This window comes from Sceloporus occidentalis, unplaced genomic scaffold (assembly GCF_023333645.1).
Source record: "Sceloporus occidentalis isolate IW3139 unplaced genomic scaffold, rSceOcc1.0.p SCAF_1, whole genome shotgun sequence".
Taxonomy (NCBI): domain Eukaryota; kingdom Metazoa; phylum Chordata; class Lepidosauria; order Squamata; family Phrynosomatidae; genus Sceloporus; species Sceloporus occidentalis.
In genome coordinates, this window is record NW_028316981.1 from 161,854,298 (window position 1) to 161,880,270 (window position 25,973).

At 41.9% G+C, this 25,973-nt stretch overlaps 1 protein-coding gene across 2 annotated transcripts in view; it reads left to right on the forward strand.

The window, feature by feature from the left end:
• Positions 1-25,973, forward strand: part of LOC149322568 (adenylate cyclase type 6-like) — a 67,149-nt gene that overhangs the window by 20,573 nt on the left and 20,603 nt on the right. For both annotated transcript variants that reach the window (XM_089479922.1, XM_089479932.1), the window contains 8 exons: positions 1,173-1,294; positions 1,578-1,689; positions 2,086-2,213; positions 9,136-9,294; positions 10,975-11,116; positions 11,807-11,935; positions 25,507-25,532; positions 25,762-25,909. In XM_089479922.1, the coding sequence (XP_089336048.1) occupies positions 1,173-1,294; positions 1,578-1,689; positions 2,086-2,213; positions 9,136-9,294; positions 10,975-11,116; positions 11,807-11,935; positions 25,507-25,532; positions 25,762-25,909 (966 nt within the window). The remainder of the gene's footprint in view (positions 1-1,172; positions 1,295-1,577; positions 1,690-2,085; positions 2,214-9,135; positions 9,295-10,974; positions 11,117-11,806; positions 11,936-25,506; positions 25,533-25,761; positions 25,910-25,973) is intronic.

A 25,973-nucleotide genomic window follows, 5' to 3' on the forward strand; every position in this document is an offset into this window, starting at 1 on the left:
CATACAGCCCTTGTTGGACTCCAAGTCCCAGCAGCATTTAACACCAAATCCCACAGTGAGAAATAATGCTGGGTATTTCAAGTCAGCAATATCTGGGGGAGACTGAAAGATTCACATCCCTGATGTATAATATAGTCTTAATTTCCTTTTTTCATATTGTAATGGTTCTGCCCTTGTGCTTAAATTGCTCTCTATGCCTTCCCTTTACCTCTCCAGTTTTTTTTGGGAGCAGTTGGCATCCTGCACCTTTGCCCCACTGACTTTCTCCCTAAGAATCTAGAGTTTATCTGCTATAAGCAAGATCTTCTCCGAGAACAGAAGATAGCAAATAGGGAATAATTATTAAAATCTCCTAGGTGCCAAGTGGCTTTCTTAAGAGACTGGCATACCCCTACCTCTTTCTAGGCCATGTGCATCATCTCTCCTCTTGAAAGGAAGTTTTCACTGCCTCATACACTGATCTAATCAATCTCCCTCCCTGCTCCTGGCTGGATTTTAATAGCAAAAATGTCCAAACACAGAGAGTATAGGGTTCGACACATTTCTCCAAGAACTTCATTGACATCCTCAGGCATATATTAAATGAAGTTGATCCTCCCCACAAATGACTAAATCAAGCCCTGGACACTCTCCCTCAAGCTTTCCGAATACAGTAATAATGTCATGTTCAGTTGGAGATGAAATACTTCATCATCCAAATGTAATCCAGTATGATGTAACAGTTTGAGTTTTGGAGTAGAACTACAGAAAACCAGAGTTGGAACCTGTGACTAAACCCCTTAGGTGACCTTAGGCAAATCATGCCCTCTCAGCCTTAAATGAAGGCAATGACAAATGTCCTCAGAACAAAATGCTATGATGGTGTCACTGCAAGTCAGAGTCAGCTTGAAGACACATAACAGCAACCATGGGTATGTATCTTGAGCCAATCCCCCTCAGACTCTGAGCCCACTAGTTGGCTTCCTGCACCCAAATGCTTGGGCCTTTTCATGGTTAACTGTAAGTAAAAAATGGATGGAATGGAAAATAAAATGTGTGAAGATTGGGTTATGGAGAAGGATGAAAGGAGGAGCTTGGCTAAAAACTGGTACTGAGTCATGTTCTTATTTGTGGTAAATGTCTTTGGTTTTGGGGAAATTATAAGGGGTCTTTTTCTCTGGGGTGGCTTGCAGGAACGGCTCCTTCTCTCAGTGCTGCCTCAGCATGTTGCTATGGAGATGAAGGAGGACATCAACACCAAGAAAGAAGACATGATGTTCCACAAGATCTACATCCAGAAACATGACAATGTCAGGTACCAGTTTCTGGGGGTCTGTGGTGCAGATGCCCACATCTGGCAGTAGCCAAGACCTTGGAGTGGCAGCATAGCTAACTTATTGAACAATATTCTGCAGTAGGCATGGAGTATTTTATCCAAAAAAGCACCTTTGTGGGATAGGGGCAGACAGGATAAGATAGACAAAAAGATGAAGGGTTGTGGTCAAGGTGACCTCTTGAAGTTAGGTATGAAAGGGATCCCAGGACAATAGGCTGGTTGAAGATCCCTCTATTCACTTGCTATCTTCTCACCCCAACAGCATACTGTTTGCTGACATTGAGGGTTTCACAAGCTTGGCTTCCCAGTGCACGGCACAGGAACTGGTCATGACGCTGAATGAGCTTTTTGCCCGTTTCGACAAGTTGGCTGCGGTAAGTGCGGAAGATGGAATGGAGTGAGCAGATAAGGGAGGGGAAGAAATGACTTGGGCCTCATTGTGGACCAGTGGAAGGGAATCTAGGAAAGAAGTACTATTGAGCTCCTGTCTCTCCCCTCAAAACCAATAATACCACTTCCTCTTCTCTGTTGAATTATTGTCAAATAATCCCACTTGTGTGCCTAGTTTTACTAAAAATATCTCTTCCCTGGGTTCTGTCCCCTCCATCTAACTTGACAATGGTATATCCATTTTCCCAGTTCCTTCCTCAGGCCATAAGTTTGGTGTATTGAACTAAGAACTGCTTGAGAAGAAGGAAAGATCCATTTAGGGATGGTGGCATTTTTGAATTCCCCCTCCTCACTGATCCTTCTATTTAATTTTTCCCCAGGAGAATCATTGCCTGCGCATCAAGATCCTTGGGGATTGCTACTACTGTGTCTCAGGGCTGCCAGAACCACGGGCAGATCATGCCCACTGCTGTGTGGAGATGGGTGTGGACATGATTGAGGCCATTTCGTGAGTGTGAGATGGGGAGCAACTTGGCTTGCAAGGGGTGTGCATGCTCCTGGGTTTCCTGGTGACTTTCTGTGCATGCGTCATATGCTGTGTTTGTGACCGTTTTCCAGAGGGCAAGCTACATTGGTCTGTTGGAGCAAGCACAATCTATGCAGGGATGGAGAATTTTGCAGAATTCCTCCAGGAGTTGTGAGACTGCAACTCCCAGCAGCCCTAAATGGGTGTAACCAAGGGCAAGGAATGGTGGGAGCTGCAGTTCAACATCATTTGGAGGGCCACACATTTTGCAATCCTGGTCCAGTGCATTTTTAAAGACTAATTTGTTAAGGCATAAGCTTTTATGGAGCATACTAGAGTCTACATCTTCTGATCTATGAGATGTTCTCCTCATGTAGCAGCTGGATAGCTACCTCCAGGTGCAGCAGGGAATCATGTGAATTGTGTTGTCAAGTGGCAAACAAATGAAAAAAGTACAGACTGTGAGAACTGGATTAAATAACCTGTTAGAACAGCAGTAGTAGTTGAATTAGGGCATTTGCACCTATTACTGCTGCATGTCACTGGTCACCACAGTTGTCATATCCCATAATTTTTGGTTTTACAGTGGGCCTTTACCTTACATGCATAAAGCAAAAAACGCGTATGCTTGAGCCCCATTTAATATAATAGGGCTCGTGCTTGCGGCACAGCAGAGTGTGCGTGTCTATTCTTTTGCTGCGTGGCTAGTGCGCCCATCTATGGCACGGGTGCACTGTATTGCCCTTTGCCCTTTATTTACTCTGCCCTAACTGTCCAGCATAGTGTAATGGTTTGAGCATTGGACTGTGACTCTGGAGATCAGAATTTTATTCCCTGCTCAGCCATAAAAACCCACTGTGACTTTGGGCAAGTCACACATTCTCAACACTAGAAAACCCCATGATAGGGTCACTTAGGGTCATCATAAGTTGGAAACAACTTAAAGGTACATAACAACAAGAACAACAACACCCTATTATGTATGGGTGTACTTAGCCATTGAAGAAAATACTCCATTCATTTGATGAAATGGACTTCCTTTATTAAAGTTCATGCTGTAATACCTTTGCAAGTCTTCACTTTTACGTTTCAGGGAGGAATCGGCAAAGTGTGGCCCATGGGTTTAATGTTACCTCCCCTCAGGATCCCCTGAGAATTTTTTTTTAAAAATTACAATTTTGGGGAGCAAAAATTCTACAGCCCCAGAATGCCCCAAATACCCTCTAAGGGCTGTGGAGGGTATTTTGACTATGTTTGAGGGCCCCCTTGGCCAATTTAGGGCCAGAAGAGGCCTTTTTCTAAAAACAACAACAACACATAGTGACTTCTGCTCACTTCCTGTTGTTAAAAAGGCCTCACATGGGCATAAAAACATGGTGAGAATGCTTGCACATTCTATTACCTGCACATATAAAAAAGAAATGGTGGAGAGTCCTGTTATCTATGATTTCTGGAGCAAGATTATTGATAGCACAATTATGGAAAGGAGCACATCTTCCAACAATAGATGATTGATTAATGCAACGTTTTGATATGCAAGAGATGGGCAGATTAACTTCTTGTTTGAATCATAAAAATGTAGAAAGAATAGAAGAAAAATGGCTTCCCATGAAAAAAGAGATGACAATAGCAAAGCAAGTAAGAATGGAATAATTAAACAATGTGAATTAAGTTGGTTGGAAAAGAAATTGGGATTTTGAATTTAAGGTACTTTTTAAAATTTAGTAGAGAATTTGACTAATTTATATTAACTAATTTGAAGCCAATAAGTTCAGATGTTTGGTAATCAGTGGAAATTTATGTACTATATATTTTAGTTATTAGAGGTATATTTTTGGAAATTACTGATTATTTAGGAAATTTTATATATGTTATATGTATTCAATTAGGTGTAGTGTAATCATGTTATAATTCTTTTGGTAATGAATTAAAATAGACTATAGATAGATAGATAGATAGATAGATAGATAGATAGATATTAAAAAATGGTGGGAATGCCTTCATGCTCCCTAGAGGGTATTTGGAGGCAAAGAAAAAAAATTTGAGGCGGGGTTCAGTCCTCCAAGGTTTCCTGGGGGCTAATGCACATCCCTAGACTTCCATAGTTGTCCACCTTTGGGACTACAAGACGCATTCCTGTATTTGTTGTTTGTGGATTCATCACAGTTGGCCAGTTCAACTTTACAATAAATAGGGGTGGTCAAAGTGTGTCCTGCAGTGATATCTGCACTAGAGAAATCAAGAGGAATAAATCACCAGGAACAGATGACATACCAATAGAGTTAATGCACTCTACAGTTAGAACAGAATACAGAGAAACAAGAGTGGTTTCTAATTAGAAAGGGATTCAGATAAGAATGCACTTAATCTCCCTGTTTGTTCAACTTATACACAAAGCAGGCTTAGAGTCAGAGGAAAGAGGAGTGAAGATCGGAGGAAGGAATATCAACAACTTAAGATAGCCAGATGACACCATAATACTAGCAGAAAATAACAAAGACTTGGAAGTGTTACTAGGGAAAGTCAAAGAAGAAAGTGGCAAGACAGGTTTAATGTTGAACGTTAAGAAAACTAAAATAATGATCATGGAATCTCAACTCAAATTCAATATAGATGATGAGTTAATTGAAATAGTTAAAGACTTCCCATACCTTGGATCAGAATGAAAATTGCAGTGTAGAAATCAGGAAAAGATTAGGACTGGGAAGGGCAGCTATGAAAAAACAAGACAATATCCTAAAGTGCAAAAAATATACAGCTGAGTATTAAAGTGAAGATTGTTCAAGCTATTGTATTTCCTATCATCATGTATGGATGTGAGACCTAGATGATGAAGAATGCTGGTAGAAAGAAAATCAACTCATTTGAGCTGTAGTCCCAGAGAAGAGTTCTGCAGATACCATGGGCAACTAAAAGGACAAACAAATAGGCCCTGGAACAAATCAGATCTGAACTCAGCGTTGCTGTAGCTGTATTAGGGGAGAGGAAGGATCACTGAAGTCCTCCTAAGAACTATTATTTTTTCCTATTCCCTCTCCCCTCCTCCACCTCTTGACATTTCACCAGGTGTTGTCCATGCATTGCTGAGGTTATCTTTATAGCCATATGGTCTACAAGCTTCCTCTTTCCAAAAATATGAATGCCAAGGTCTTTTCAAAGTTGGATCAAGCCTTGAATTTGCTTAGTGTAGCTGGGGAAGACAGAATACTCCCATTTATCTATTTATGTAGGGTTAGCTACTGTATGCTTTTAATGCAATAGTACTGTACTAGGGAGGAAGGAGAAATGAAACCCATGAGTTAGAGTGATGAAGTTGGAACTTTCTACTGGGATCAAGAATGAGTTTACCTGTGACAGTATATGAGTGATGGGGAAGCTTTGGTGCTGTAGATGTTTTGGACAACACTTTCCTCAGTTTGTTACTATTAGTAGTACTGGTTGGGTGAGGGGCTGTCAACCAGAGGTTTCCCACCTTCCAGGTAGCCCCCTGATTGATAAGCCAGAAGTCTCTGGTGAGAAAGTAGTGTATTATAAATTCCAGGAACACTCTTAGCAACATATTGGGATTCTTAGTTTTTTGTATGCTCCACTGCAGTACACCTGATTTTGGAGTTGGCTTTGCAACAGTAAGATCGTTGTCTGTTTGATTTTGATGGGCAGAATGAATAATAAAGAATGAGATTTTGATGGGCAGGTATTGGAAAACTGTTTGAAGTGTCTGCTAAGGGCTTCTAGGAGAAACCTCTTTGATTATTAATCTCACATCTTTTGCCCACATTGTTTTTCTCCAGCCCTTGCATTTCTTCCTGATTTTTTGTCTTCATCCTGGTCCTTTCCAAGATATATGCCAAGTTTTTCAGACTTCCAAATAAGTGCAGTTAAAAGCATGTGCTAATGAAAATCTTGTAAAGTCTGGGAGGATTTCAAAAAGGGATTCGCTGTAAATGGTGATTATTTATAATGGGTGTATATTCACATCTTGCTGGTAAGCTTACCATGAACAATTAGTTGGCCACTAGGTAGGTGAACAGACTGCTGGGTTAGATAGACCTTTGATCATCTAGCAGAACTCTACTTGTATTCTTAATTCAGCATGCCTGGCTTCCTTCATTATGAATCAGAGACCATCTGTCCATGAAGCAGTTTGGAGCAGAGTCCTTCAGTTTTGAGCTTCAGTTTTTTAAAACAGATTTTGTCTATAAACAACAGGCTGAGAGGGTGCTGCTTTACAATATATTATTGTTGTTGTTCTTGTTGTTGTTATTGCATTGGGTAGAGATATAGCTCAATGGCAGGGATTGCCCCAGACTTCTTGTCTCAGCCTATATTAAACGTGTTTACTCTTCAGTTCTTGCCAGCATAAGTGACTTTCTCAACAAAGCTCCAAGTATGAGGAATTAATTTTTGGTTTTCTTATATGCTGACCCAGTTCCCAGACTCTTAGCTGCAGCTGGGTCTTGTCTCTAGAGCATACACTGTTCTCCTAGCCAAGCGGTTCATTCTAGTTCCAGCTTTCTTCTCATTTTACATCCACTTCTTAGGGCCATTATCACTGGATGCTTGGTCAGATGCCTCTCAAATAGTGACTGAGGTTATAGAGAAAGGAAAAGAGAGGTGGTTTTCTATATGGACTGGCAAGAATCCATCCAGAAGTCTTAAATTTCCCAGACTTTCATTTGCAACTGTGCTTGTAGCATGACTATCTTTATCTTCTGTAGAGACAGTTGGGATGGTGGAGGATTTCCTTTTATAATAGTAACAACTAATAACAACTGTTGATGGTAAGGCTATTTTACTGAGTCTCTGTGGGAGTGAGCAAAATAATCCCTTTTCCAGAAGTAAACTTACTATGTGTAAACATCCAAAAATAGAGGCTTGTGGTCACTTGGGAAAATAATAACCCAACTGCTGTGCTGAGCTTATTATAAGCATGATAACAGCAGTATGAAGAACAGCCTGCTCAATGTGATGTTTTCCAGATGATTAGGACTATACCTTCTATTAGCCCCAGTCAATATAGCCAGTGATCCAGGGCTGAAAGAGTTGTCTTCTAAAACAATTGGAGGCTGGCATACTCTGACCCCACCTGCACCCATTTGATACCAAAGCAGAAACTGTTGATGTGCACAAACTAATGCAAGGACATCATAATGATGTTGGACTTATATACTCTTCCACTTCCTGTCCCAATTATATTATATTCTGATGAAGCATGTTAGTCAACCATATATTGAACTCAAAATCTTCTCATCCTGTCCTGTTTGCACACAGCAAGTTTATTTTGACATCACAGTTGTAAACCATGAATAGGAATCCTGTCACCATCCAGAAGTTATTAGACTGCAACTTCCAAAAATTTTTGCTACTGGCTATGCTGGCATAGGGACCTTGGGAATTGCATGATTCCCACTCCTGTTCTGTAACATGGGCCTCCCTGTTTCAGACTGAAAACTCCTCCAGTCAGGGTTTGTCTTTATGTACTGTCTATACTCATGTATATGTCTAGAAATTTTAGTCAAAAAATAGACTCCAAAAACCTGGATCAACTTATCCACGGGTCAGATTAAGTACTGTACCCTAACAAAATAGGAACCATCCCCTTCTCTGAGCAGAGTGGCAAAAGGTGAAAGCTTATCTGTTCTAGGAGAAACTAAAAGAAGCATCAGCCATCTCTACTATCTCTGCCACGGCAGCACTTTTGGCCTTTTTGAATGTCTGGGTGGGAAAATAGCAGCGTGCTTTGGCATTATTTTCCTTTCTTTCATCCTTTACATCCTTTGTTACATCCCCCTAAGTTTCACCCTTGACTTATATACAGGTTATGTCAAAATCCAAGCCCCAAATCTGCCTCTGACTTATACATGAGATCGACTTATAGTCGAGTATATACAGTATTCTCTAAAGCACCATGCACACTGATGAAACTATTTTAAAAAATTACAGATTCTCAGGATGACACCATATATACATGTCCTTGAGTCTCCTTATCCAGAAATCCAAAGTCTGAAATATTACAAAAACAAAAATTCATGGGTGACTGAATCAGTGACACTTTTGCTTTCTGATGAATCAATGTACACAAACTTTGTTTTATGCACAGAATTATTAAAAATATTGTATAAAATTACCTTCAAGCTATGTTTTCATATAAGATGCACCTAAAACCTAAACATATCCCATGTTTAGACTTGGTCCCATCTCCAAGATACTTTATTATGTACCTGTATATCTCATTATGTACAGGTATTCTGAAATCTAAAAGACTTCTGGTTCCAAACAGTGGCATCACTGGGGTTGGTGTCACCCAGTGTCATTCCACCCATTGACCCCCTCCCATTTCACACCATACAGAATTCTTATTAATGCTTTTTTGCACTAATGTTACTCATAAATCATAATTCCCATTTAGTACTGCTATAAACGGCTATAGCAAAATTAAAATTATACCTTCAAATTACAATATTATACGCACAACCTGGATGTATTTACATATAAATAGTGAAGATATGGTTAAAGTGTGATGTTTTAAAGAAAATTTTAAAAGAATAATTTTTTAAAAAATCAGTTCTTTTTGCAAAATTAAAATTTTGAAATCTGAAATTTTAATTTAAAAAAATTCTGGGGGCTCTCCTTTCTCCTTCCACAGAACTTTATCCCACTCCCACCTTCTATTAAAGCATTTTAAAAGGAAGCAGACAAATGCCACAGACCGTTTCTGCCAAAAGGTAGGTGTTTGAGGAGCAGTGATGTCACCCCCGCTTAGGGTGTCACCTGGTGTTGTCTGCACCTTCCTAGTGATGCCACTGGTTCCAAACATTTTGGATAAAGAAGACTCAGACTGTATCTGGTATGTGCATAAAGAGAGAGAGAGCTTTGGATGCCTATTCTATTGTCTTTTTTCCAGGCTAGTGCGTGAGGTGACTGGAGTGAATGTGAACATGCGTGTTGGGATCCACAGTGGGCGTGTGCACTGCGGAGTGCTGGGGCTGCGCAAGTGGCAGTTTGACGTCTGGTCTAATGACGTCACTCTTGCCAACCACATGGAGGCCGGTGGTAAAGCTGGGTGAGTGGACACTTTCTCGATCTGAGAATAGAAAAGAGAAGTTTAGTGGGGGGTGGGAGAGGGGCCTTTGGGAACAGGGAACAGAGGTACTATGAAACAGGGGTGGGAAACTTCTTTACTCCCGCTGAGGGCCACTTCCTCTCTGTGGAAATCTGGGAGAGAGGCACATGAAATGAGTGGAGCAAAAAACCCAAGTGAATAGCAGGAAAGGTCCTCCAGTCCCTGTCCCTCCATTCTCACAAATTTCTGTTCTTTCCCTTCTCTTTTGTCCCTCCCATGGTGTTGCAGTAGTTTAGCAAAGAGCTGTCATTGTGCCTGGAGATTCCTGTAGTTTTCATTAAATGAGCCATTTGGTATGACTGGGGCAAGCACATGGAGTCCATAGTCAGTGCCTTTAGCTAAACATAGGGCCGAACAGATAGGCCAAAATAAAGCTGCTTCGGGTCACCTTGGAGGTATGCTGTTTAAATGACACGCACATCTTAAGAGACCAGACGCTGCACCAAATCTGTACTCTAGTCTTTAGGACTGGAGCATGACTTTGGCATGGTTACCTGCCTCTTAGGACGCATATATCCTTTAAATAGCATGCCTCCAAAGTGACTTGAAGCAGCTTTATTTTGGCCTGTCTGTTCAGGCCCAGACTGAAATTATGAGGCCTGCCATCTCCTTTCCTGAAGCTTCTATACTGGCTTTTCCTGTTGCCATCTGTGTTGGTGTCTAATGTTCAGTCCTCCATATGACATTGCTGGCCCAGATTCAGTCCCTCTTTCCTCTTCTCTGCTTGTATTACTTGTTCCATACAAGGTCCAAACTAAACATCTCCCCTTGGCTCTTCACACTTTGGACTCTGAACCATCCTCCATGCTGCTGGACCATGGTCCCCCATTTTGGTTCCTCAAGCTGTTCCTTCAGGGTCCCCCCCTCTCCAAATCCCCCTTTTCAGCAAATGCCTTTCTGAGCCTTCCAGAGCTCATGTTACTTGCATTTCTCCTGCTGTCTCTCCATCTCTACTACTTTTCCTTGCTGTCATATCTGTCCATCTTGACCTCTTGCCTGGTCTGCCCTTTGAGCAGACTAAACCACTTCAATGTTGCTCTATCTCTTCCACTTGAACATTAGGGCTTGTCTACATGGATTATTTACTCTGAATTCCTCCTTGGGTTGCTGCATCCTGTGTACATGAACCCAAGCCCCCTGAATAGGGTTCAGAGTGTCTTATGGTGTCTGTACCTCATTTGGTCTTTCCTCCCCTTAACTGGAATTTAAAAATCTTACCTTTTGCTCTAGGTTTTCAGTTTTTTCCGCAGCAATGATGGGTGGCTGCATTCACATGCAGTCCCTACCTGGAGCTGCCGCTATAAGCACATGTTGTTTCGAGGTCAGAAAAAGAGGCCCAGCATTGATAATATGGCTGGGAGCTTTGTTGTGACCTCAACGGTGGCGCCAGAAAATGAATGAGGATTGCATGAGAAGGCAAACATCCATCATTGCTGTAGCACCATCACAGGTAAGGGGGGCAGAATACTCTGGGATAGCCTGGAGTATTCTGGCCAGTGAAGACAAGCCCTAAGATGTCAAAAGAGTTTCATGATAGGTAGTGAAGGTGGTTCCTTAATGGGTTGAGAAAGAAGAGAGCTTCACTGAATGACTAGTCTGAGTGACAGTATTTTGTGTCAGGCGGATCCACATCACCCAGGCGACATTGCAGTACCTGAATGAGGACTATGAAGTTGAACCAGGGCATGGGGGTGAACGCAACGCCTACCTCAAGGAACATAACATTGAAACCTTCTTCATTGTGGGCTGCAGCCAGAAACGAGTAAGTCTAAGGTGGAGGTGGGGCAGGGTGGAAACAGTGGCAATAATTGACCCTGATACATGTATATAGAGGGAGGAGGGGTAGGGCATGTGCCCATCTGCGGAGGGCTTGATATGTACCGTAGGCAGGACTCACAGGAAGGGTTCTGCTGTCCAAAGTTAAAACAGCAGAGGCTGCAACTCCAGCCTTTACAAATACACATGATCATTGGGAAGGCAATGTACTTGATGTTGAACTCCAACTTTTATCAACTCCAGCTAGCATGGTCAATGGTTAGGAATGATGGGAGTTTGTTGATTTATAGCTCTCCTTTTTCCCAAGACTGGGATGCAAGGTGTCTTACAGCATGCCAAAAAGATCAATAAAACAGAATGAGTTGTAAACATTAAATTACATGTCATTATGAAATATCAGTCAAAACACTTTAAAATCTCACTTTAACAAAACCATGGAAACATTGGAAGTCTTCCGTTTAGTTACTTCTGTTTAGTTACTGAAGGCCTACCTGAATAAAAATGTATATTCCCATCAGCAAAGTTATAATCCAGCAGTATTTGGAGGGTCTGCCATTCCCTAACCAGATGAATGCCTTCTTCTGGATGGGAGGATGTTTGAAAGAATTCTCTACTGCTACCATGGCTCTCCTTTTTGAAACTTGTTCTTCTGTTGCTTTATGCCTCTCTTCAACAGAAAGAGGAGAAGGCCATCTTAGCCAAACTGCAAAGGGCTCAGGCCAATTCCACTGAGGGGTTGGTGCCTCGCTGGGTTCCTGAACGCTCATTCCCCCGGACCAAGGACTCCAAAGCTTTCCGGCAGATGGTGAGTACCAGCAATGGGCAGGGAGAAGGCTGGCTCCTGGGTAAGAAGCAAGAGATCATTGGGTTATGTCTTTTTATTGGTTGTGCAGCACCATCTGCTTGCAGGTCCTTCAATAGTAACCTCTGTAATGCTCTATAGTAGATATTTTTCAGTGTTTAATTCTTAGAACATAGAATGGGAATATGGCAGGGGCTTGTTCTCACAGCTCCTTCAGTGGACATAGTAATCCTTACAGAAGCCTGAGCCCTGTTGTGTTTTGGTAGCATCACCAATGGCTAATACACTTTGATGCGACAGCTCACAGAATCTCCCCAGCCAGCACATCTTTGCTGAGAGTTGTTGCCCCAAACAGTAACTTTTTAAAAGTCTGCAGCTTATGCAGAATCTTTGATAATTGGCAGAAGTGGTGCCTTATACTTGTACTGCTTTCACCATCCTTTCCATATGGAGTGGCACAGTATCAAACAGAGGTCTTTTCAAGCTTTGCTAGATTGGGGCCTTCTGACACTACAGTACTATTAGTCCACTGTAACTGCTATGAAAACATTCTGGTGAATCCTAGGATTTGCAGTTTAGGCGAGAGATCTTTAGGATCCTTGGCCTGGAAGCTCCTCTGTTGCTGTGACAGATGATGTGGAATCATAGTGCTACAATGGCCTAGTGTGAAAAGGCTTCAAGATCCTTTAAGTAGAGTATGGAATGTAGTAACCTGGACATCCAAGACTTATTTCTGCCACTGAACTGCATAATCTTTAGCTCTTGAATGCCAGTCTAGATAGGAAAATCTTAGAACATTGCAGAAAGCTTTTCTGGCTCATCCTGTGGAACATCAGGGAAAGGTGTTTCACAGCTGTGTGGTGGGCACCATATATGCCTTCTTATATACTTTGGTATATGTATGTTACAATGAAAAACATATTGACTTTTGACCTTGAAGGTGATAAGGGCCACACCAAGACATTCTGCTACCTGAAGTGGAACAGAAAATGGCTCTAAACACCCAAAGTTTGACAAAGTCATATTTGTACATTTTGTAGGCTTCTCTTTCACTTCCTGACAGTAAATTGCATTGACAAATAAATGCATAACAAACTGGTGCCTTTTCATCACATCAGAAATCTGCTGCCTGAGGAAGCTGCCTCACTTTACTTAATGGTAAGACCAGCCCTGAAGTTTGTAATGGGACAGAGGAGAAAATAGGAATAAAGGAGAAATGCCTCCAACACCTGCATGTACCAAGTCATTAAGGTTGTGTATAGGTCACCTTGAATTGTGCTGAGAAGATAGTAAGCCATGTGCTAGAGGAAATGACCTTGGTTGAGGGATGGTGGGGATGAGATGGGAGCAGTTGTGTAAAGCTGCAGGCCATAACTGTAAAGTTACAATACAGCAGGATTACCAGCAATAAAATGGTGCATATAACATGTCAGTTACATTTTATCCAATTTGCAGCAAATCATGTCTGAAAAAGACAGACCTACCTCAATCTTAGCAGCTGAGAAAACAAATAAAGCCTCCACCCTTTTTTGTAATTCATATTACCTTGTCACTCAACAACAGGATATATAGATCTATATGTTCTATTTTTGTAGTGTGAGCCACTTGAGAAGCTTTTGATTCAATCTCTTCAAAGGGCAGTTCTTAAGAGAATGGCACGAACTGTACAGTGTGGAAGGTCTTATGCTACCCCAGCTCTGTGAGAGCCTCCTTTATTCTTTAATCCACCCACCATGCCATTTGAAATAAGAGGTTTTTGGGGCTGAGTTACTGGAACAGGACTTTCTCAACAGTGGCACCCAGACTTTGGAATGCAGTTCCAGGTTTGTTCATTCCTCCAGTCCTTCAGCTCTGATAGTATTTGTAATTCAAGCTGGGTCATTCCAGACGGTATTTGTGGGTTTCTGAGTTTGAAGAAAACCTCCTTCCCATGTCTCCTTTAACTGGTTTAAAGATGGGACTCAAGGGTGCCTCACAGGATTGCTAAATAAAGTAATAATATAATTTTACACTTTAAGCTAATATCGACTTTTAAAAGAGAACTAAAATTAAATGCCCAGTTTAACACAATTAAAAACACGTACTTGAGAAAATTTCAGCTGAATAGCTAATCCTCGCCTCACCAGCTTGCTGGTTGTCCTTGGTAAAAGTATGTCGTCATCATCATCATCTTCATAGGCTTTGGCATACTTTATTTGGCTAGTTGCTTACTAGTTTGTGCCAGAGGCTTTTGATGTTGTTGTGGGTTTGTGTGTGTGAACAGATTATGATGACCCTGTATTGCCATCAGTCTCGACATGTTGCTAGCAGTTACACAAGACTGTTTGTTTGTTTGTTGCCAGGGACAATTTAAATGAATTTTTAAAATTCAGATCAGACACATATCTGAAAAGGAAGTTAGTGTTTTGGCAAGGGAAAAGGCCATAGCTTTTGCACCTGAATTACTTTTGGTAATTTTGTTTGGGTGGGGAGAATGAGAGTTCCTTGTGTGCATGCACTGGAACAAAAATAGCCTATGAAGCTTTCTGGGCATGTAATAAAAACCTGATTCGGTTCTTGCCTTAACAGCTTCCCCCATATTACCTTCTGGTAAATAAGTGACACATTTTTTGTTCTGTTTTTTCTGAATGAAAGCTGGAGGCCAAGATTTTGCATCTGACTACGGTATATATATTTGTTTGTTTTTAAGTATTAAAAATAAAAACATTGACCTTTCTAAAGAGCTCCCTTGATTTGTATGTGAAACACATGAATGGAGCTTATTGTTGTGTGATTTATAGAGCGATGCAACAGTCACCCAGCCACTTGGCTATGTCTTGGAGGAGGGTCAGTTGCTTGCTACAGTTGTACCCAAGGTGTAATGTAACAGAAATAATTGCTCCTGATGAAGACTGATTAGAAGGAGTAGGGCCAAGACCAAGAAATTGTCCTGATCAGCAGCTGGCTCGTCTCCTTTGTGTATAAGTACTTTGTGTACAAAGTACTATAGGCTTACTGCTTGAGTCCTCCTCCATCTCAGCCCTCCCCCTCTCCCCCCTCAGCCCCATCATGCAACCACAGGCACCTTGCCTCCCAATATGTGAAGCCTGGCTGGGTCTATATATCAGGATTTAGGTATCCTGGAAAATGTACAGATGTGGGACAAAGGTAACAGGGTTACTGTGTGTCATAGGAGGCCATGATGACCAAGCATTTAGACCCAGATGAGGCAATGGGGTATGATGCAATCATGTCAGGACATAAAATCAGCAAGTGGCAGAAAGTACAAAGTCATGCCACATGAGGGACTTGTAGCACACAGGGAAGAGGCTGAACTAAATGTCTGGAGATGGCAAATGTATATAAGGGAGGAGCTCCAATGCCCAATGTGGGTGTCGTATGTTGTGTTGTATAGGCGTGAGATTCTGTCCATGTGAGTATTGATTTGTAAACAGTGGAACGGAGATTAAAGTGCCTCTGGCCGAGAACTCAATGTTCCATTTCGTTTGTCACTTCTCTGTGTGGGAGATGGTTTTCTCCACCCAAAACAAGCTCAGAGTGTCTCTTTGGGGTTTGATCCAGGCATACTGCTTCGGAGGTATGGACTGCTGGTTGCATGAACGCTCCAATATATATTTGGAAGGGGGTGAGTTGGAGTTAGTTGGGGCAAGTGAGATGTGCGCTAAAATGTTGCAGTGCTTAGTTTCAGATATTCACCAATCTTATGGTGCCCTCTTCCTGGATACTCCATTTCATTCCACAGCCCCCTGGTTCTCCAGTTCACTAGAGGCACTAGGGACCACATCACAAACGTACGATGTACAATGGAGCACACCAGAGAATTCCAGAAGAAAATCTCCATGTACTTTATTGACTGCAGCAAAGTTACAACATAGATTGTGAAAGGCTATGGAATAATCTCAGAGAAATGGGAGTACAACTACATTTGATTGTCCAGATGCACAACCTGTACTCAGGATAAAAGGCTACCATCAGAACTGAATATAGAGAAGCAGAATGGTTCCCAGTTGGCAAAGGGATCAGGCAAGGCTGCATACAGTCGGCCCTTCTTATACACTGATTTTTTATACACGGATTCAAGCATACACGGTTTGAAAATGTTCCAAAAAAGTATAAATTTACCTTGATTTTCCATTTTTTCTAAGGGACACCATTTTGCTACGTCATTATATTTAATGGGACTTGAGCATACACGGATTTTGTTATACACGGGGGATCTTGGAACCAAACACCAGCGTATAACAAGGGTCCACTGTACTATCACTCTATTTATTCAGTCTGTATACAGAAAATATTGTAGTGGGCAGGAGGAGTAAGATTGAAGGAAGGAACATTAACAGCCTAAGATAATGTAAATGATGCAATACTACTAGCAGAAACCAACAAAGATATGTAACATTTACTGAAGAAGATCAAGGAGGAAAGTATCAAGGTACGCTTAATATTGAACATTAAGAAAACAGAAATAATGACCATGGAATAATAATAATATAATAATAATAAAATTTTATTTATATACCGCCTTTCCAAAGATCAAGGCGGTTTAACAACAAGGTTTAAAAACATCCACAATACAATAACAACCAACAATAAAAACATGATAAAACACAGTTACATTTTCACCCCCAAAAATAAAAAATCTCAAGCCAGCTTCCAATGCTGTTCAGAGGGGAGGGGGGGAGTACTTCAGGGGTCAGGGGTATGCCTGCTGGAACAAGTATGTCTTCAACCCCTTCTTGAATTGGTCCAGAGAGGCAGCCGAGCAGAGCTCGCCGGGGAGCGAGTTCCAGAGCTTGGGGGCCAAGGTAGAAAAGGCTCTCTGGGTGGTGGTAGTACAGTCGGCCCTTCTTATACACGGATTTTTTATACACGGATTCAAGTATACACGGTTTGAAAATGTTCCAAAAAAGTATAAATTTACCTTGATTTTCCATTTTTTATAAGGGACACCATTTTGCTATGTCATTATATTTAATGGGACTTGAGCATACACGGATTTTGTTATACACGGGGGATCTTGGAACCAAACCCCAGCATATAACAAGGGTCCACTGTATATCTAGCTTCTGGAACCCTTAACAATTGCTTCCCGGCTGACCTGAGTGTGCGAAGCGGATTGTATGGAGAGAGGCGGTCCTCCAAGTACCCTGGGCCCAAGCCATTTAGGGCTTTATAGGTAATAACCAACACCTTGTATTGCGCCCGGAAGCGAATAGGCAGCCAATGGAGGTCTTTAAGGACCGGTGTTATATGACTGGTCCTGGAAGTACCAGTGACCAGTCTTGCCGCCATATTCTGCACCAATTGCAGCTTCCGGGTATGGTACAAGGGTTGCCCCATGTAGAGGGCATTGCAGAAATCCAAACGAGAGGTTACCAGAGCATGTACTACCGTTTCAAGGTCCTCCCAGCCCAGGTAGGGACGCAGCTGGCGTATCAACCGAAGCTGATAACATGTGCTCCTGACCGTCGCATCCACCTGTGGTGTAAGGTGGAGCGACGAGTCAAGGAACACCCCCAGACTGCGAACAGAGTCTTTCACGGGAAGCGTGATCCCGTTCAGGACAGGTGGAAACACCGCCATCCCCGGGCCTGGAGAACCTATCACTAGCACTTCCGTTTTCTCTGGATTCAAACTGAGTCTGTTTTCCCTCATCCAGCCCTACAAAAGACCTACAAAAATCCATCATAGATAACAAGAAAATTGAAATAGAGTTTCCATACCTTGGATCAAACATTGAGACTACAGTCAAGAAATCGGAAGAAGTTTAGGACGGGAAAAGGCAACTATGAAAGAACTAGACAAAATCCTAAAGTGTAAAGATATAACTCTGAACACTAAAGTGACAATATAATAATAATAATAATAATAATAATAATAATAATAGTTGTTGTTGTTATTATTTATTTATTTATATCCCACCTCTCCCCGGAGGATGGGGGTGGGTTACAATCAAAAATAAAACATTGTAAAATAATAACACAACCCCTAACCACAATTAAAATACAACAGCATAAAAATCAGTTATTAAAATCGCAATAAAAATTAAAATAAAATTTAATCCCCATTACAATGAGGCGATTTAAAGGAGAGTCAAGGAGGCACAATTGTGGGAAAGTGGAGAGGGCCCATGTATTAGTCTGGGAATGCCGCCAGAAGAGATCCATCTTGATGGCTTTTTTAAAGGCCTCATGAGATGTTATGTGATGGATCTTCTCCGGTAGGTCATTCCAAAGTTTAGGAGCGGCCGATGAGAAGGTCTTCTGGGTAACCACAGCAAGTCTGGTCTTCTTAGTCTGTAGTAAATTTGTCCCAGAGGACCTGAGTGTGCAGGGTGAATTGTATGGAAGGAGACGTTCTTTAAGTAAGCCATGTGGGTGGGGTTTTAAAGGTAATTACCAACACCTAGTACTGTACCCAGAAACTAATTGGCAACCAGTGTAAAGATTCCAGAACTGGAGTTATATGATCGCCTCTTGATTTTTCAGCAACCAACCTGGCTGGTCTACTCTAAGCCATTTCATTCTCCATCATCGTGCATTGATGTCAGATCTGGACAGTGAAAAAGGTCAATAGAAAGAAAATAAATTCATTTGAGATGTGGTGCTGGAGAATAGTACTGAGAATACCATGGACAAGCCAAGAAGACAAACAAGTAGATATTAGAATAGATCAAGCCTGAACTCTCCCTGGAAGCAGGATGACTAAACTGAAGCTGCCATACTTTGGCCACCTCATGGGAAGACATGAAGTCATTAGAAAAGACAGTGATGCTAGGAAAGGTGGAAGGCAGCAGAAAGAGAGGAAGACCACATGCCAGATGATTAGATGTAATATGAGGCCATGGACCTGCAGGAGCTAATCAGAGCAGTGAGGACATGGGCTTTTGGAGGGGTCTCATCCATAGGGTCACCATGAGTTGAGGTTAACTCAAGGGCAGGTAACAACAACAAATTTAGTATTCTCAGCCCAAGAGCTCCTCTGGTACTTCACCAGATTATAATAGCCTCTCCCCACCACCACATACACACACTTTCCACATGGTGTTGCCAAGGCAGTTAAAAGTGGAATGATGGTGCTATAGGTTTGTAGTTTAAAGGGTTCCAGGTCTGAAGAGAATTTTGCAAGAAAGAACGTTTAATATTTATTTCCTTCTCATGGTATAATTTGCTACCACCGTCTACTGTCTTTCTCAAGTGTACACTCCACTTTACATACCTCAGCGCCTCTTTTGGAGGAGCAGAATCATGTTTCCCCTTTGTGTTTTTTCCTTCCTAACTGCTACCTCCCTACAATATATCTGCTTTCCTTCTTTCTCTCTTTTGTGTAAAAAGAACAAAAACAAATGGAGCATTGTTATAGCCATAGTAACTGCAGCATGGAGCAGTTACTGTTCCACTCTAAGTAAACACTTGTGTGACTGTTTAAATTGGTAGAGGAGAGAGAACCATTGAAAGGTGAAAGGGAAATTTAGAGAGAGAAGGTTTAAAAATTGCTACAGCTCTGATAACCATGTATGGAATTTAGACTTTAAATTAATCCTGCAGAATCTGGAGTCCTGGATTTTATTTTAAACGAGAGAATAAAAGTGTGTGTTTTCGCATTTCATTGAGGGGTACACATGGAAAGTGGGGGGGGGGGGCAACCCAGATACCAGAAAACAGGTTAGATGAGAAGTGGCCAGAACCTGACTTCTGGTTTTGAAAATCTAGCCTTTTTAGGTGAAACGCTGTGATGTGTGTTGCCAGGTGAATTGTTTAAAGGGTGAAAAGGTACATTGTTTAAAAGGAGAATTGCTTACTCCTGAAGGCTTCCAGAAGAGGCCATTCATCACACAAAAAAGGGCAATCTGGAGGATTCAAGAGTAGAAAAAGAAGCCAGGGAGGGCACATGTGGCCCCCAGGCTCCAGTTTACCCTTTCCTGGTCTATGGGACCTGCTTTTTGGTTTTAAGGTGATCTATCCTGGGGTTTTCTTGGCAAGATTTGTTCAGAGGAGGTTTGCTATTGCCTTCCCCTGAGGCTGAGAGCATATGTCTTGCCCAGGGTCATCCAGTGGGTTTCATGGCTGAGCTGGGAATCAGACCCTGGTCTCCAGAGTCATAGTCCAACACTCAAACTACTACTGCTTACACTATACAGTGCAGTGCTATGATTCTACTTTAACTATGGTGGCTGCCTCCTATGGAATCCTAGGGTTGTAATTTGGTCAGAGGCGCCAGAGTAACACTAAGGAGAAGAATTCTCAATGCCCTTCCCTAAACTGCAAACCCCAGGATTCCATAGGCTGCTGCCATGGCAGTTAAAGTACTGCACTTCGGGTTGAAAAATGAAATGAACAGATATAGGATGGGTGACACCTGGCTGAATGAGACTATGTGTGAAAGGGATCTGGGAGTCCAAGTAGACCACAAAGTTAACATGAGTCAACAGTGCAATGCGGCAGCTAACAAGGCCAATGCGATTTTTGGCTGCATCAATAGAAGTATAATGTCTAGATCAAGGGAAGTAATAGTGCCACTCTATTCTGCTCTGGTCAGGCCCCACCTGGAATATTGTGTCCAGTTCTGGCCACCACACTTTAAAAAGGATGTTGAGAAACTAGAGCGTGTCCAAAGGAGGACTATTAAAATGGTGAAAGGTCTGGAAACCATGTCCTGTGAGGAACGACTCAGGGAGCTGGGGATGTTTAGCCTGGAGAAGAGAAGGTTAAGAGGTGATACGATAGCCCTGTTTAAATACTTGAAGGAATGTCATAGCTTGTTTTCTGCTGCTCCAGAGACTAGGACCCGGAACAATGGGTGCAAGCTACAGGAAAAGAGATTCCACCTCAACATTAGGAAGAACTTCCTGACAGTAAGGGCTGTTTGACAGTGGAACAAACTCCCTCGGAGTGTAGTGGAGTCTCCTTCCTTGGAGGTCTTTAAGCAGAGGCTGGATGGCCATCTGTCGGGGATGCTTTGATTTAGATTTCCTGCATGGCAGGGGGATGGACTGGATGGCCCATGCAGTCTCTTCCAACTCTATGATTTTATGAAAATGAAATCACAGTGTTATCATTGTGTAGTGTGAAAAGGACCCTTTTACTCCTGACTAAGAACCTATTCAAGCTTTCTTCAACCTGGTATCTTTTGGAAGATTTGGGCCTGAACTTCTAGCATTCCCAGCTAGAATTGTAGCACTAAGTTGGGGGTGCCTGCTGTCTCCTAATCTGTGGTTTGCTTGTTTTTAAAAAAGCAAACGTGTTATGAGCCTTCCGTTGTGCAGCTCCCCTGCCCCATCTCAATTTCAACAAAGTGCAGATAAAGCCCGTTATGCAAATCCAAAGGTTCTGAGCCAATTTGCATGCTCTCAGGGTTTTAAAAATTGTAATTCCACCCACTATTTAATATGTTCTTCATGATAATAGCTCCATTTCCTAGTTGCTAAGTGACAGCCCCCCCGGCCTCCCATCATCCATTGCTATGGGTGACAGTCAGTTTGTTGGTTGCTAAGATACAAGTTATTGCTATGGCATTGGCTGTTTAGTGGATTTTGGTACAGTGCTGTTGGTCACCATGGTGTCACTTTTGATAACAACTTTTGTCACTACATACAGTGTTGCTGCTTGGGACAGTGCATTGTCTGGTGTGATTTTATGCCCTCTGGCTTGTTGCTATGGCGCAGGTGGCTGTAGTGTAATCTGGCCCTGCCCTTTGGCTGTTGTTACTGCCTTATCTGATCCATTGCTGTGCCATGTTTGTTAGGAGCTAAGGTGCTGCAGGGAAAACCAGTGTGGCATAGTGGTATGAGCGCTGGATTATTACTCTGGAGAACAGTGTTCAAATCCCCACTCGGCCGTATAAATCCACTAGGTGACCCTGGACAAGTCACACACTCTCATTCTCAAAAGATGGCAATGGCAAATCCCCTCTGAAGAAACTTTCCAAGAAAACACCATAGTAAATTTGCCTTAGGGTTGCTATTACTTGGAAATGACTTGAAAGGCACACAACAGCAACAGCAACAAGGCTTTTGCTTTTTTGGAATTCATTTCCACACCCAGCCTTGCAGGCATTTTTAAGTTTCTCAGAAGCTACCTTTCTCTGTCATCCTCTTCCTTGGTCAGATCTCCTCCTGGTGAAATTTACAGTACTTATCATCCTCCTGTAACTAAATCCATTTAACCATCAGCTTCTGGGACTGTGATCTAGCCCATCTTCTCAGAGACTGGGTCCCAGACCATGGTCCCTGAGGCTGATGGATCAGGTGTATTCCTGAGAGCATTTGGTTGATGTAGTTAATGTTCATCTACCAGTGGTGTGCTTTGGTTGCTCTGTTAGTTAGGCAGTAAACACAATCACCTGTAAGTGTCAGTGCTGACTGGATAGTAGCCATTTTCCTCTTCATCTGCTATTCTGACCAAAATGCAGGTGATGGAAGCATCACAGTGAAACCTAATACAGTGGTACCCCGGGATACGAATTGACCGGGTTACGAAATTTCCGGGGTACGAAAAAGTTAGATTTAAAAAAACTGTTCCGGGTAACGAAAGATTTTTCGGGTTACGAAAATCTTTTCGGCGCGTTTCGGCGCGAAATTCAAAGCGCGGCTAGCGGCTAGCGGCTTTCCAGCGGCTTTTCGGGTTGCGAAATGTATCGGGTTACGAACGGCGCCGCGGAACGAATTAAATTCGTAACCCGAGGTAGCACTGTACAGGGAAAGCTCACATTCAAGCTGTCTCTGTAGCAGCAATGGTGCCAAAAACATCAGTGCTTCATGACCACTGTTCTTGCATCCATACAGTGTCACCCAGTGAGTTCTGTGGGACTTACTGTGTCTGAGCCCACAGTTAGTAGTTGGAGAAGCCTGCTGTGACTCATTTGCTAAACATCTTAATGATAAAATTGCTTGGATGTGCAGGAATATGGATGCTACCTTAACTATAGTGTGTATGAATGTTTTCAGAACGCTGTAGAGTCATGTTTTGTTGGGATGCACTTCTACTGCAGAATGCATTGAATGGGATGGGGGTTAGAAAAGTGAGGGCGCCTACCTGTGTGTTCGACCCTTGCTCTTCCTCCCAGGAGCCTGATTGGCTAGGTTTTAAATAAATACAGTAGGCCCTTTGTATCTGCTAAGATTTGGTTCCACGAACCCCCATGAATACCAAAATCTCTGGATGCTTAAGTCCCATTAAATACAATGGTGTAATGAAATGGTTTCCCTTATATAAAATAGAAAAATGCATAAAATTGCTTTTTTGAATTTATTTATTTAAATAAAAAATATTTTAAAAATATTTTCAAGATGTGGGTGGTTGAATCCGTAGATGTGGAGGGCCAAGAATACCTTGTTTCATAAGAGGTAGTCTTGTGACTTGGTGCTATGGTCACACATAAATCTTCACAATCATTCCTGTTTCTGAGAATTTCCCTTCTGGGCAAGGTTCTTAAACAGGTGGATCTTGCACAACACTTGTTGCCCTCAAATGAAACAGGTTTACACAGCTACAATTTTATGCCAGTTGTTGACTTGTAAAGTCCTAAATGGCTTGGCACCAGTATACCTCAGGATCTTCTTTGAGTCCTTTCTTAGTCTAAGGTGAAGCAAGTTTTCCCAGAGGGTGGCTTGCCATCTTGGACTCCCCCACCATGCTTGTCTGATGCCAGTTCTGCTATTTTCTCAGAACCATGTGAAAACTTTTTCAGCTGAAGTTCCATATGGGTTCATTATTTTATTGCCCCTGATACAATGTGATTTCACCATTATATTCGTTATGCTGTACTGTTTAAATATTTTGTTAGTGATGGTTAGTGGCATGTGTGTCAGTGTGTAATCACTCTAGGAATCTTAACTCTGTGAAAAAAGTTGTGGCATCAGCTTTTGTAGACTTGGTTTACTTCCTCAGATGTAGTAGAAGTAGACCAAGTCTACAAAAGCTTATGTTACAACTTCTTTCACACAGTTAGGTTTGAAACAGACTGCAGAAATAATCTAGTTTGAGACCATTTTAAATGCCCACTTTAAATCCTGGGAGTTGTAGTTTTGTGAGACATTTAGCCTTCTATGTTAGAGAGCGCTGGTGCCACAATAAACTACAATTCCCAGGGTTCCCTATCACTGAGCCAAGACAGTTAAAGCGATCTCAATCTGAATTATTTCTGCTGTCTGTTTTGGACCTTAGTTTCAAAGGTGCTACATGATCCCTTTGCATACTGATATTCCAGACTAACATAGCCATGTCTCTGCACTCTAGGAACTGTTTAGGCTGTAAGGGTGAAACATAAATGTATCTATAAATAAAAATAGTAGAAAAGGCTGTCAGAGTAAGTCAGGACTTGTGCCTAAAGTTAGGTGGGCAGTAGAGATGACATGATGGCTTTCTGAAAGAGAAGGGTCGACAATGTTGTCTCCAATAACATTTCCAAGCTCTTCTTGGGCCTCTTTCTTACCCCTTTACCACACCTACAAAGTTGAGCATTAACCAGCCTGCAGGCCTCCCTGCCTTCTAGCTGTAAATCTTAGCCATACTGGTATGCTGAAGGCCCAGAGCATTACAGTTTGTTTGGCCAAAGGCCAGGTGAGGCAGATTTATTGCACTCCTATGTGTGTTCAGTGATGGGACTGTGAGCTCAGGGAAGGGCTCTGCTACTCTTTGTCTGTTTAACGTAGTGTACAAGTAGCCTGGGAATTAGAATGCCATTTGTGCCATTTTTCTTCTCAGCTCTCAAAAGCAGAGTAGGACCTAAAGACTGGGACCAGAGTGAAACATGAGGCTGTTGTGTGAAATAGACGATATGGGAGGACAGAGGGTGTTATAAAAAATAAAAACAATGCAGAATTTGGCTTTGAACTTTCACGAATTTCTATTTCTACATATCCTCCTTCTTATGATGGTCTAATGTGTGGTGACTGTTGATACACACATATATGAATATAAATAATATCAGTTGTTGTGGACAGGTGGTAAAGTAAGAGAAACTGGTTAATGTGGACATTAAACTCACAGCTATTGCTGACATTCATTAGTGGAGAACTGAAAAACATGTTAAAAGCAGAAAACAATAAGTAGACAAGTTCCATGTGCTCTAAGATGGTCAACTGTTTATTCCTTTTAAAATAGCCCAACACATTTCAGCCTTTACGAGAAAAGGCTTTCTCAGAGACCTTCAGCAGAAATGGACCAGTAGGGTTCTGTGTTTTGGAGAGTATTTATAACTCCAGTGATTTCTGCTCCTGAAGAGGGCCTTTTCACATAAAGGCCAAAATGTTTTGGGTTATTTTAAAATGACTAAACAGTTGACCATATTGGAGCACATGATGCTTGCCTCATTATTTTCTAACTTTCATTAGTGCAATGAAATAAATTCAGACCTTCACCGGATACATGCAGGATCAATAACATTCTGTCACAATTGTCTGGCATTTCTCCATTTTGGATATGCATTTTAAAGTGAACGTAATTGAATGACATAGAGGAAGAGCATACATACAGTTTGTTCAATATATAAATTGTAGTGGTATGTGTAAGATTTTATTTTTTAAAAAACTGTGTGCACTTGAAAATGATTTTTCTCTGTTTCTTGTTCCTTAGGGTATTGATGATGCCAGTAAGGACAAGTGAGTGCCTTTATTATTATATGTCCCTTTTGTGTTTTCAGCAGGTTCTGGGCTGGGTGGGGAAAACCCCTTTACCAACTGTGTAGGAAAGGTAGAAAAGTTACTTTTTTAAGACAAGGGGGATTTGGCAGAGTATAGTCCTCACAAGTAATTTTTAAACGCTCTGGTGGGGAGAGATGGATGGAGTTCACACTGGAAAGGCCTGTCTTAACCCGTCACTCTCTTGCAGTCGAAGCACACAGGAAGCGTTGAATCCTGAAGATGAAGTAGATGAGTTTCTGGGCCGTGCCATTGATGCTCGAAGCATTGACCAGCTGCGCAAGGATCATGTCAAGCGATTCCTGCTAACTTTCCAGAAACCTGAGTTAGAGAGAAAGGTATCCCTTCCCTTTGCTTTTCCATCCTTGCTTGCTGAATGGTTCTTCTAACATGAGCCCTGAG